The 13,539-nt window shown below is 49.0% G+C and overlaps 2 protein-coding genes across 2 annotated transcripts; both read left to right on the forward strand.

The window, feature by feature from the left end:
• Positions 1-1,642: 1,642 nt before the first annotated feature.
• Positions 1,643-2,774, forward strand: LOC34619750 (40S ribosomal protein S9). The gene is made up of 3 exons (XM_022733028.1): positions 1,643-1,702; positions 2,149-2,302; positions 2,425-2,774. Exons 1-3 carry the CDS (start codon positions 1,643-1,645, stop codon positions 2,772-2,774), a joined length of 564 nt encoding a protein of 187 aa, XP_022588666.1.
• A 1,144-nt stretch (positions 2,775-3,918) lies between these two features.
• On the forward strand, positions 3,919-8,085 carry LOC34619749. Its single transcript, XM_026337675.1, has 8 exons — positions 3,919-4,140; positions 4,304-4,591; positions 4,735-4,855; positions 5,171-5,459; positions 5,682-5,740; positions 6,062-6,683; positions 6,979-7,267; positions 7,519-8,085. The coding sequence occupies exons 1-8, from the start codon at positions 3,919-3,921 to the stop codon at positions 8,083-8,085; spliced, it is 2,457 nt and encodes an 818-aa protein (XP_026193460.1).
• The last annotated feature ends 5,454 nt before the right edge of the window (positions 8,086-13,539 follow it).

Here is a 13,539-nt window from a genome sequence, read left to right on the forward strand (position 1 = left end):
CCAGCAACTCGAGTGGAGGCCGGATGCTCTACAGACGTTCGTAAAGCGATGCATTTTAAGACTATTCAGCATCGAGGACACACTAGAAGGTAGGTACTAGTAAAATGGGATGAAAACTTGCAGCCTCAATGGGTGGTGGATGACCGACTGCGGACTTCAAATCCCGCGGGAAATTTGTGGCTATGCTTTAGGCATAACGCCAGTGAGACTGATGGTATTTTTCGTGTTTCTTGGTAGTTGGCCTTCCCTAGCGCATGCTTAGCCTGATTCACCTACTTTTGTATATAAGTATTCCTTAAAACCTTTCTTTTTATTCCCAAGGAGTTTTCCACACTCATTTTTATGTGCAGTTACTCTTAAGTCTGCCAGCTCCATCTTCCTGCTCATGCCCCTTTTGGGTTTTACAATACACTATGCTGCAACCAATGGCTGCATTTGCATAAAGACACTGTACAGAATTAGTGCGTGTTATGATACTCTTTTTACTCATTTTACTTGCCTTCTGTCGTAGCAGGTGTTGAACACATTTCAGCGCTACGGAAAAAGCCAATCATTGAGTTACCATGATTGTGTTGGCTTGAACCCTCGTAAATTGTTGACCGGTGGGTGCGCCTTTCTTCCATTTAATGTTTTTAAACGGGCTGTTGAGCACACGCGCTTCTCTGATTAGCACCGTTTTAAAGCTTTTGCCAGCATTGGGGGCAGTGATAAGGCGGGAACTCTTCCACTATGCTACACGCCTTTTGTCTAGATGGGCAGGTATGGAGCAAGACTCAATGCAAAAATAATAGGAAGAAGGTGCTGCAAGCTAAGCTGCACTTCAGCACTTGCAGCTACACTGTTTCTAGGAAGCTAGGAATTAGTGAGCAATGGATAAATTGCTTTACATGCGCGTACACCTTATTTACTGCTGAGTACTTTCAGCTTGATACAAGAAGACGCAATGTCGTGTGTGTGTGAGTACTATGATATGTGCAGTTAGCTGTGGAAATTCGAAAGGCATAGAGGATGCGGCAAACAGCAACCTAGTTGTCCCTATCTCCTCATCTAGGGAACTCTGAAGGCACAGAATAGGTAAATGATATAGATTTTATAAAAACACGCTTAACAATTTCGCATTAAAGCTGGTACGGAGTCTGGAGTGTAATGTCTCTTTACGAAGACTTTGACACAACGTTGGAACTGCACGTTGATCCATGCAACGACACGTTGCCCCTAAGATGCAAAAGGTCACATCACTGCGTTCTCGAATGTATCCGAATAGATATATATCTACTTCTACGTTGTCTAGAGGTATCTAGCTGATGCTGCACCAGAAGTACTACGAAATGCCACATGACGGCCACGCCTGCGTACATGCGCCCCCAAAACGGAACATTCATCACTAATTATCCTCTGCACTCATTCAGACCTTTCATTGCGAAATGTTTATAGCATTAAGAACGTTATGCTGTGGGGAAAACTAGAGGATCAATGAGTTGGCCAGACGACCACTGGATGCGTGGGGCGCTCTGGGGCTGTCAGCGCATGCACTGGCGTTACCCGCCGTGGGGGCATTCCAGTCAGCTTCACGTCAACTGAGGGGGTTCTTGCCAACTCTTTTAGAGGTTCCTGTGGCCTTCCCTGTAAGCTTCTCGCGAAGATGAAGAGTTATATCAACCACAGCAAGACCGCCCGCAACCCCAAACGCCCCTTCGAGAAGGTGCACATCCCATACAACACCAGGGCCGCATCGGCGCACGTGTGGGGTTCCTGACGGTGGATCCAGAAGTAGCAGATTAATAAGTGGTTGCAGGGGCTCGAATTGACTGGCACTCGAGAAAAAACGCCGTTCCTTGCTTACTTCACTCTTTCAGCTGATGTGACAATGGCTGCGCAGTGCTCGTCGTGTATTTCGTGCATTTAAACTTTGCAAGCCAGACGAGTTTGAAAGAGCATTTTTGTACAAAATAGGAAATTTTAACGGCAGAGTGGTGCTTGTGCCTTGCCTGGAGGCCCCATTGGCTGCCGTTCCCACGGCAGCCAATGGGGATTTGCAGCATTGCTGGTTTGTTTTCAAGCTACCCCGTAGCAAACTATACACCAGGGAGCGCGGTAAGAGCTTCATGCACACATATTCTGCTGCCTTGGACTCGTGATTTGCCTCAGGAGCGTTTGGACCAGGAGCTGCGGCTCTTGGGCGAGTATGGCCTGAAGAACAAGCGGGAGGTATGGAGGGTGCAGTATGCACTTGCGAAGATCCGTTCTGCGGCCCGTGAGCTGCTTACTTTGGAGGATAAGGATCCCCGTCGTATCTTCCAGGGTACGTACACCTGCTGGTCTGCAGCTCGCGTTTCAGTTCTTTGTACATGGGGCTTGGTTAGTGAGCATCTTTGAAAGCGTATTGCATCAAGTCGGACAGTGTGTCATGCTTGCATATTTCAGGGACGGCGCTGCTCCGCCGCATGGTTCGCTTGGGCCTTTTGAGTGAAGGCGAGCAGAAGCTCGACTATGTGCTGGGTCTGACGGTACAGAAGTTCTTGGAGCGGCGTCTGCAGACTCGTGTGTTCAAGCTGGGTCTCGCAAAGTCAATTCACCATGCCAGATGTCTCATTAGACAGCGCCATATCCGCGTAGGCAAGCAAATCGTAGATATCCCATCGTTCATGGTGCGTGTGGACTCTGAGAAGCACATCGAGTTCGCGTTCACTTCACCTTACGGAGGTGGCCGCCCTGGTCGCGTAAGGAGAAAGTCTCTCAGGGGTGGAGATGACAAGGAGGGGGATGAAGAGTAAACGTGTTTAAAACTGTCCTCGCTGCCTTCATGCGGGTGGCCGCGTAGGCGGTTTACCTGCTCTTTGCTGTGGCATGAGAAGCTTAAGGAGGAACATACCGATTAATTCGAATTTTCGAAACTGGGTGCAAGTGGCTCAACACGCTCGGACCAAAAATTCTAGGTCCTGTTGTTGGCTTGCCGGCAGTAGCCATTTCTAGTGTGAAGCTCACCTAGGGTAGTTCGCGCTAGTACACCTCTAGTGTGCTCGCCGTTTTCAGCGCTCAAAGCGTTTCTTCAGAGGAAAGCAATTATTTAAGTTTCGTTAGGTAGATTGCAATAAAACTGTTCACCATGCTACCACAGTGAAGACCTGATTGAGGCTTAGACTTGTTGATTTGGGCGGGTGATGTGGCGCCAATAAAGGCGTCGGGAAATATCGGGCTTTCCGCAGCGCATTCAAAGTTTTTCCCGTCGAAGGCACGATTTGCGTGTACCTGGGAGCCGTCTTTTAGGGCAGATGGCAGTTCTTGTACGCCCGCGTACATTCCATGCCCCAGGTAAAGAATGAATATCTAAAGGCGGCGTCATTTCGTGGATTCATTTTATTAGGATAGTCTGTCTTCATTACAGTGGTTCTTATTTGACTAAGCAAGAATATGTTCCCTGCGGTCCTTTAATAGTAAGGCAGCTCGCCACGTTCTGAACAGCGACACCGAACAGCATAATGACAAAGGTCATGCAGTCCTTTCAATCCTTGTGCCGTTGTTATTCATACTTTAATATCTACTTTCAGTCAATAATTGATTTCAGGCAGAAGCAACTGCCACGACAAACATGAAGAACACTAACACCCTGTCTGGGGGGGCCCCCCATGTCTAGTATGCAAAGACACGGCAGTAATGTCCAGTTCGACCCCCTTTCACCTCGCAAAGCATCTGTGGCCTTTTCCACATATTTGGTCATTTTTGTCTTCTTTATGGCCCATGCTGCATAGCTTGTGCAGCTTTTCGGACTGTCTCCTACTGCGAAGCCTCTTCAAAGAGGTGCAGTGAAGCTCAGCACATTTTTACAGTCCTGAGGGGCAAAGGAGTCCTCTCTTTCTGTTAGGAGCACGATTCGTCCGTGGTATGATCTCCTCGCTCTTGTCTGAATAGTCTGAGGCAATGTTAAAACCCTCCACCGACTCCCCAAATCCGGATGCAGATGATGAGGTCATTTCATTCCCTCTGTCGCAACCAGACCCTCTTCCTCGGCGACAAAACCAGGATTCGTCTACCTCAGCCCAGCGTAGACGACGGTCTGCTGCATGCTGCACTGCGCCGTACGCTTTGAACGGCCACCAACAGGCGTTTAATAGACTTCAGTGTACAAATGCGAATGCAGCGGTAAGTAACCTCCATTTCTGCTTCCGTCTACTGTTTAGCTTGTGCCACTCACCATACGCCCTGCTCAAAGGAGCTTACTTCGAGGCTTCAAGAGGCCTTTTCTATGTTTCTCAATGCGCTTTGTGTCTTGCTCCTGCATTGCATTATTCGGTTTATGTTTCAGAAGCGGCAACAGCATGCGCCTCCTACACTTTCTGTGTTACCTTTGGAATGCTGCCTGGATACGAGTTGCGAGGAGGAAGCCCCTACAGCAGAGGAGGCAGAAAGAGCAGTCACGGAGCTCGCAGATGCCGCTACAGCGTCAGCATCTCTTTTTGCCGCTGAAGCGAAAGCAGTTGACCCCACCTATGCAGCAAAACCCACAGCCTTCTTATATAAAGGGCACACGGCCCAGATCGCGACATCCACAGCAGGGATGTACGGCGAAATGATAGAGAGCTTTATCAAGCAGGTGACTTTTCCTAAAGTACCAGCGGGGGAGCAGATGTATTCACAAAACATGTCATTTACTCGCAGCCATTCCAGCCAGAAAAACTCCATACAGAAACTGTATAGTCTTTATTCGCCAAAAATCGGTCTGTTCTCACTGTTCAGGTGGTCGCATATGCGAAGCAGTATGGAGCAGATGAGTTTAGCGTTTTCTGCGACTTGGGCAGTGGACGGGGAGCACCTAGCGCCATCGCGGCGTACGAGCACGACTGGTTAGCCTGCCTTGGTGAGCATACTCTGCTGTATCTGTGCTTCGGCTTCTCTTGGATATGCGGAAGCAGTTGCATCACTATGTGGCCACCAAGTGCACAGTTTCTATTACCGGCATGGTTCCTGCCTAGCTCTCTACGAGAGTTGGCGATACTTGAGACGGCAAATAACGCTGCATGGACGCATGAGAATTTACATATGGTCATAAGGGCAACTTCTGTTTCGTTTGATGGCGGGAGATGCACGCGAACACCCTCTGAGTGCATGTGTGCGACACACTTATGAGAGCACCTGCGTCGTGTGATATTTATAACGCGTCTATCGTCTGCAGGGATTGAAAAGTGCCCCCAAGCCTTTGGGCTATCCCTGGAAACTCAGCGGCGTCTTCTTCTGCGAGAGGCCTCCGAGCGGCTTCGGTCTAGGGGAACGCATATCGATTCCAGTAATCCTTTAGAAGAGGCCACGCGGATTTCCAACGACGATATAATGGAGCTGTTTGAGGCGCGGCCGAAACGTGCAGTGGCCTTCTCGCATGATGACCTGTCGGCTTTTGTGGACTTAGAGGGGGTGACACACGGCTACTCCTTCGATGCGGCCATGGAGGGGCCTCTCATTAACCAGTAATGCCATTTCCCTCAGTCCCCCGTTCAGGTTTCAGTTAGCCAGCCCACTTGATCCCCTGCCCCTACGTGTGCACGAGTGAAGCGGTTAAGCAACACTGAATGGTACATCCTTCCAGTTTGCCACCTTCTTTGTTCTTCTAGCGGCAAGACCTCATGGCCTATTCGTTTGCCTACACATTTTGTATCTTTTGAGTGCCTTCCTAATTTCTTACTGTGCAGCATAACTCAGATGTTCATGAATACGGAGACGTGGTGGTTTTACCTCTCCTTCCGAAACGGTGGGCCTGCATATTACGAGGCGCCGCTTTTGTTGCTCTGCCTGCTTATCACGTCCCAAGACACCGTAGCCAGGGATGTTTTGCCGCAGCTGCCGAGGCACAGGCATGCCAGTGCTGCACAAGATCGCTGCGTGACTGGGATGTATACCAAGGAACAGACAGCCAGAGGCATGGCAACGGGGCAGCGAGGAATGGTGACATAGTAATCTAACGGCTGGCCACCTTTATATTAATTTCAGGCACATGCGTGGCCCTCCGGTTTAAGGACCACGTGCAGTTGAAAGTAGAACTCTACCTGCCTGCCTTTTCTCCTGCTTGCAGATTTGATTTCTCGCTTTGATTTAAGAGGAGCGGAGCTAAAACATCAGATCAGCAGCAACATGTGGGTCTCCTTTGAGGGGCGAACAGCCTACATTTACGTCAAAACAGACTGGAAAGAGAGGCAGCAGCATCATCGACGGTGGCTGCGAGAGAGGCTCCTGGGCCCCCAACTGCAGCAGCAGGCCAAGCAGCAGCAGCTGCTGCAACACGTACGCCTACAGCAACAGCTTGTGCTACATCAGCTACAGCGGGAAGAGAAACTGATTTCGTCGAGTTGTGCCAAATTCGCTCATACTGCTGCGACAGAATCTAGTCAGAGGACGCCAAGAAGCAGTAGACGTAAGTCAATGTCCCCCATGGGAACGCCACGCTCCCGCAGTGCTAGCAGAAGACGTCAGAGTACAGCAGGGGACAACTTACAGCAGAGGCAGCAGGATATGGTGTTGTTCCACCTGGCGTCAAGACGACAGCAGTTGCGTGTCCTCGACGAGTTCGACTCCGAGCACTCAATTTGGGAAGGCCTCCAGCAGCAACACCAGGGAGAGGCAGTTGCGGCTAGCGACAGAGCTCTACTAGAGCAGTTGCAGGCTTTCCGCAGCACGCATCTGCGCCTTTCGAAGTGGTAAGGAGCCAGGCTAGGTCGGAGATGGGGTCATTTTTCCGAATTCGCCGTGCTCCATCTTACACATCGGGTTAGTAGCAATTACATGGTAGGCCGGATAATGATATGGAGAGACGAGGGCTCGCCCATGTGATGAGATGCATGCGTATTAGTGGCTTTGCGAACTTTGGAGCATGTATAGTGCGATGCGCCTACAGTATGTATCTAGGTATGTTGAGCTGTTGAATACTTGGATTGGTACACGATCGGGACATGCTCTGTGATTCTCTCGATTGCGGCACCTTTGTCTTTGCAGGCATCAGCCACAAACTGCGAAGAGTTTACTCCTGGTGGCTTTACTACCATTTGAAGGCCAGAATCAGTGGCTACAGCTGCAGCAGCAGCTATTGCAGTCTGCCTCCGGCGTATTGACTAGGGCACAGCGGCTCCTGCTGCTGGGATACGACGAAGGTCAGAAGAGAGAGGAGGAGCTGCTGAGAGATCAGTGGCTAGAACAACTCGCAACACTAGCAGCACCCGAAGAAGCAGACGCTTTAAGAAGCGATATAATCACGCGGCTTACTAAACAGCGCACAGAGGATATGGTATGCTACCAATAATCTGCAATATCGTGTTAACCAGCATGCACATGCCACCCCAAGGCAACACCCCCACCTCCGACCCACCCACCCTCACGAGGTAGAGGGGAAACCAGCATTATCAGTGGTCGTGGTAAAATAGATAAGCCTTATCGCAGTCGTTAAATGCAGTTGCGTGCAGAGGGCCGGGAGTGCCAGCGGTTAAGAGGTTCAGTTCTCCGTATTGGCCACGTGTGGGTTGTTGCTTGTTTTTCCAGTCTCTCTTCACCTTTCTACCACCTGATAGCAATCCTTGCGCCCGTGTACATAATGCTGAGTCTTTGCTTAATGGTTCATCTCTCCGCCTCGGCTTCCGCCACAGCCTCAAGGAATTGCAAGAGAAGCAATCTCCCATGCGCTGGCCTTTGAGCCGCGCGTCGTGCACCCCTACGGCTTCAAGAGAACCTTCTCCTGTGGGCCAGGCACCATCCGCTGAATTTTTAAAGGCATGTGATACACCTTCGCAGAAGCAATCGCTGAAGCAGCGACGCCAATCTCCAGTACGGCAGGCAGCTAGGAGGAGGACTAACAGCCAGACGATGTCCCCGGTGTCTTCCCGGCGACGCTGCTCAGCCATTGTAGCATCGGCTGCCCTTGCTGCTGCAGATGCAGCTGCAAGATCTTCACCCGTAAAGCAAAAGGGAGGCGCATTTAGTAATGTAGGTACACCCACTACCCGCCGGGCAGTTCAGCGGGTGGAAAGCGATCTCTGCGGTCTCACCGTTAGTGGAAAGGACATCGCGTGTGACCCACACAGTGCACCCGTGTCTCAGAATTCTGCATAGAGGGATTAAGCAATGGATAGGGAGGCATGGCGCAGTGCATACAGAACCAACTCAACGCATCAAAGTAGTAGCCCTATCCGTATGCATGTGCCTACCTCCCCCACAGCCAGATTTTGACTTTTTAGAATCTGGCAGAGGCCATATCGGGTGCCGTTTAGCTCATCATAACGGAAGGTACTTACCAGGGATCAAATGCTATGGGTAAAGTTTTATCGAAGGTCTGCTTATTGAGATAATTTTTATAATTGCCGAGTCGATGTTAGCCTACTGGAAAGCTGGGGCGATTTGCACAAGATCTTCCTCCTGCCCTTCTCCTCACCCCCTCGGCACTCCCCGCATGAGGGAAGCGGACGGCTAAGGTGCGCATTGCTGTATTCTCAAAGTACTTCGAGCACTCACCGCTGGTTGCACATAGCATGTGGCCAACACGCATACAGCGTTGCGTCAACTTTTGTCAAGCGGGCAGTACTCTGCAATTTCTAAGATGTACGAACTGACAACTCAACTATTCAACGCTATACTTTTAAAATTATTTTGTAAAGTGAAAGGCGCTGGAGTTTAGGTTAGCCAGCTAGGGCTTCCAATACCAGCAAACTTTCGCGATGCGCATCCTTCGTGTTCCGTACCTCTCCGTCGAAACCACTTGCATACAGGACAGCGGAAGTGTTCTCTCCCCAAAGTGTGTATCAGCCATAACAAGATATGAAACCAAAGAAAGACACACACGAGCCAGTGACAAACGAGGGACCAAACCAACGGGACCGCGGAGACGCAGTGGCTCTGTTGCCGGAGAACTGAAATGTATAAACCCCCTGCTCCGAGACGACTGGAAAACAAATAAAACATGCAAAGAAAATCAAACCCCATTAAGCAATGTTCGCCTGTAATTAGAGCTTATTGTATTTATAATAGCTTGCCTTCAAGTCCAAAAGGGGCGTAAGCAGGAGTGCAGCGAGTGCCTTGACAATCATATCCGGCAATTTTCGAAGCAATGCACGTAGATCAAGGTAGCTATTTCAGGCAGAACACGTGCAGTAGGAACGGACAATAACCTAGAACCGGGAGGAGTAGCATCCATGGAGGGTAGCGTTGTTAATCAAACGCTGCCTTTCAAAGCGGGCAGCAAATTGTCCCGCATTCACAACGCCTTCAGCTGCTCCTCCATTAATCAGTAGAAAATACCGCTACCCACAGTAAGCCACTAGGAGCTTCCTTCTAGTATGTCCTTGACGATCAAGAGCCCCAGTTTTTAGCACTGTGGATTGCTGACAATGTGGGCCGACCCGGCTACTCAGCATCAGGACGCATCCCACCTCAAAAAAAAAGAAATGTGGGGGCTTTTCCATTGTCATGTGAACTCCATCATGCCCAGAAAAACATAATCGTGCGCTTTGCACAAAACGAAAGCTCGGGTCGAAAGTGGCATGTACAAGCGACAGAGTCCCCGCTTTGTATTTGAACCCCAGAATGTAACCCTCAACTTGGTATTGCTTCACCCTTTGCCATTCTGGGTTTGGCAAGGCTATGAGATGCATGTGTATCAGAGGCATAAGGCTCATTCAATCTCGAAAACAATGTGGATCATCTATGACAAGAGCGGTAGCGCTTCGCAGTAGTGAATTAAGGCATGGGGACAGCGCGTCGGCGACCATGTTGGCATGCTCTTATTACACTTCACCCTATATGTCGTAGGTAGGATGCGCCCAAGCTACCGAGCAACTTTAGGCAATTGCATTGCCCTGCTCTGGGAAGTCTTCTTAAGGTATACTGAAGAATGGAGTTCGGTCTGGACAGTACAATACTGCTTATACACCTAGCGACGGCGTTTTACTCACCGTACAACACCGCACAGTGTTCCTTTGCCCTCACTAGATACAGCTGCTCGGTTTCGGTGAAGTCATGAAGATATCAAGCATTATTGTGATGATGGTTTTAAAATTAAAGGCCCGTTAGGAGGACTCTAAACCACCGCTGCCGCACTATTACTGGTTATCAGGATGAAATGAAGCTCATTATCGGGCAGCACGAGTTCTAAGAGTTGTTTAGCGGGCGATTAACGTCCTTGCTGCAGCACTACCATTCTTGTTTCAATAAATGCGAAAGCGTGCTTGTTTCCACCTGCTTGTCCCGCAACACCTGGAGAGCATGCCGGAGGAACCGTATGTGCTCTTGAACATTTCAACTAGAAGCTAGGGCATCATCCATGCAGAGAGCCATCCAGCCCTGCTTGATAGACTCAGGAAAATTTGCACTAACTTGCCACTGCAGTTAAGCTGGAGCATTAGGGAGTCTAAATAACATATAGGTACGCTCGAGCTTGCTAATGTTAGTGTGGAGCGCCGGTTTGTGCCTGTGCGGAGGGTGAATAGGGATATTCAAGAGAGCCTCTGAAGTCAAATGCCGAGCACGCCTTTAATTCGTGTAGCGTGTCCAGTACAATTTGCGAATATAAGGCTTCAGGATTTGCTTCATAGTGATGTTGTCCAGGGACTTAGAGCTACCGCAAGTTTTTGAATCCTGTGCATACCCCTCGGATGGCGCATCCGCTTTACATTCAGTGGGAAGTAACGCCATCAATTATCGTTCAACAATGTGAATTGCTTCAGCGGACGATAGAACCTTGATGGATCCTCAAGTGTGGCTCTGTATTCTATAGACCCCTGTACTGCACTGCAGCCCGCGTGGGGGTTTCCCCTTTTGCCTATTGTGTCCTCTTTACCCGCCAAGTAGCCCGCTTCTCCTGGACCCAACTCTGTTCTTTAGGTTCTTTTTGTATGGGCTTGCAGCTATGGATTATACAAGGGCATTCCTCGCTCTAGAAGCAGGTCCGATGTTGGGTAAATGTGTGGAGCTGCTCAAAAAGCGCGAATTCCTTTTGCCTTTCTTTTCAGGTTTGCTCTAGGTACTAGGCTAGCGCCGCTTGACACCACCCGATACCCCTTTGTATTAATTGCCAAAAGTCTCTGTGTTTTGCCGAGGCAAATTTTGATTTTATTTGCTTTTGGAAAGCGACTAAGGTAATCCATCCTTTGAGGAGAATCGGCTGGCTGTGTATTGGCTGGATTGTTGGATTGCTGCCCACACTGGAACAACCTAACGTACACCTCGAGGAGATCTGATGCAAGCCACTAATAGAGTAGCTGTTCATCTATTTGTGCTTTTGCGGCCAGAATTTCACATTTCTGAACATATTGACCTATCGAGAGATTCCCCTGCTTCAGCTTACTCAACACTCCCAAAGTCTCGTGGTGAGCTTTTCTTGGCAATAACCGATGAGTCAGGGACCTTAAAAGGGCTTGAAGCGTGGTTATCCCTGCAGACAAAAGACCTCCTCTCCAGAGATAAAGCCGTGATTAAGTTGATTCTCTTTCCGATAATCATGCTGCAAGAATGCCTCGTTCATGTTCAAACGGATGCGCGCCGTGTTACATTTGCAATAGGGTCATTTTATCTTCGAGCACTTTCCCATCCTGGCGGCCGTCATGCTCCTCGAGGGGTTGTGACCTCATTGACGAATCCATAGACTTATCATTGGACGATAAGTGATGTCGATCTACCAGCTGTGTAGCTACTGCGCGCATATCAGCTTGCAGGCTGGGCTGTGCCTCCCCACAAGTCGTTGTATCACTGTCTACTCCCATTGCAGGGTGTTTTTCCAAAACAGGTTCCAGAGAAACCAGATTATTGGATTACCCAATAAATGTATCAGAGCTAGACAATTGTTGTATGGTATCCTGATAGCCAACTGCATCCACAGCCACAGGATGAGCGGGAAACAGGTGCCTCGAACCGTGCAGTGTTAACAACTATACCGCTCCACTAGTCTGGGTAGAGAGACAACTGACTGCACAACCAATGCAATGCTAGTAGCATGTTATTGATGTTTCAAACAAAGTCACTCCAATTCCTCTCCGCGCCCTTCGACGTTCTTGATACGGGTGGGACGACAGCTATTGTGCGCGGGTCTGCATCCTCTAGGCACTCCGACCACTTCCAGCTAATTGCACATAGCAGATATCGCACTCCCAATAAACGGTGCGTCGTCTGGATTAAGCTGTGGCTACTCTGCAATTTAAAAAAAGGGTGCGGACAAACCAGAAATCCAGTATTACAGAGGGGTGACCATGTTGGCCCACATTGTCAGCAACCGAAGCCGCGAAATACTCCTTAAACCACTCTTCTGCATAGGCTTCCAATTTCAGATAGTAGCTTCACTTATCTGACAATGGACTGCATTGGTGGACTGTCAGAGGCCATGGCTAGAATCATATCTACTCTGTTGTTGACAGACTCTGCAAATATTCTGTTTTCTTCCTTTGCTCCTACTCGTACAGGGCTCAGAAAGCCACTCGTTGGCTTTTACCGCATGTTCGGAAGCCTCGCGGATTCCTTAAAAGGATAGTGTTGAAGAAAGGTCCAAAGTGTGTTGATGCATTCTGCGATGCCTTTCTGACTGGCTTCGAGATATGCTGTAATGTGGCGACTGAAAGTCACCTTGAGGTTCAAGTAAGGACCAAGCTCACCAACCGCACTTTTTGCAATAGTTGCCACTGTCTGCTCAGAAATATCCAATTTTTTGACTTCACATTCTTTGGTTTGCTTAATGAGAGCATAATACATCAGTACATTCTTTCTATCGGTGCCCTCTCGCATGCCTGGTCTACACTGAGAAATCCCTTCCCTACTTGGGCCTCGACCCGGTGGTCCGGGGAAAGCAGCCCCCTTTTAGCCGAGGAACTTAAAAATCCATTTCCTTAAATGTGTAAATATATATGCAAAGCTTAACAGAGAATAGCATGCAATTAATAGGGGCATTGGGCTTTTAGGATACTAGCCTGGAGATTCAGTTGTTGCATTGGCAGCTTCAGGAGGTTCCATAAGCTAATCAGAGGAAGAATTTGGTGCCACATGAGAACTGATGGTTGCTTATTACTCCTCCGATTACCGTAGTGGTTGGGGATCCCATAGATTTACTGACTTCCTAATGAAGCTTTAAACGCGTAGAGTTCTTCACGGACATTGTTGCGTAGACAAGTGCCCTCTATAGAGGCTGAGAATTTAGAGGGTGCCTTAGAAGTGCTAGAATGTAAGGCTCTTGAGTCTACACAGTAAAAGCGAGCTTCTAGTGAAATGAGGTGGGGACCGATAAATTCAATGCCTGAAGGACGAGCAGCTCAAGGTGCGTTGTGCATGTGGGGCAATTTGAGGCTTTTTTGAAGAGCAAGACGCCTCGACATGGATGCTACTCCTCGCGTTCAGTGATATTTGCCTTTTTTCAGTGCATGATACCCTTGCAATAAATATCTTGATATGCAGACATTGCTTTAAAGGTTCACTAGTATCACTACAAAGGTGTTCTTATCACTCATATTTCTGCACAAGACCAGTCTGGTATGTCGTACTTCTATTCTTTCCTATGCCCTACCTGAGCATTAATTTGAATATGCTGCATGC

This window comes from Cyclospora cayetanensis, unplaced genomic scaffold (assembly GCF_002999335.1).
Source record: "Cyclospora cayetanensis isolate NF1_C8 unplaced genomic scaffold, CcayRef3 CcayRef3_contig_2, whole genome shotgun sequence".
In the NCBI taxonomy this organism is placed as follows: Eukaryota; Apicomplexa; class Conoidasida; order Eucoccidiorida; family Eimeriidae; genus Cyclospora; species Cyclospora cayetanensis.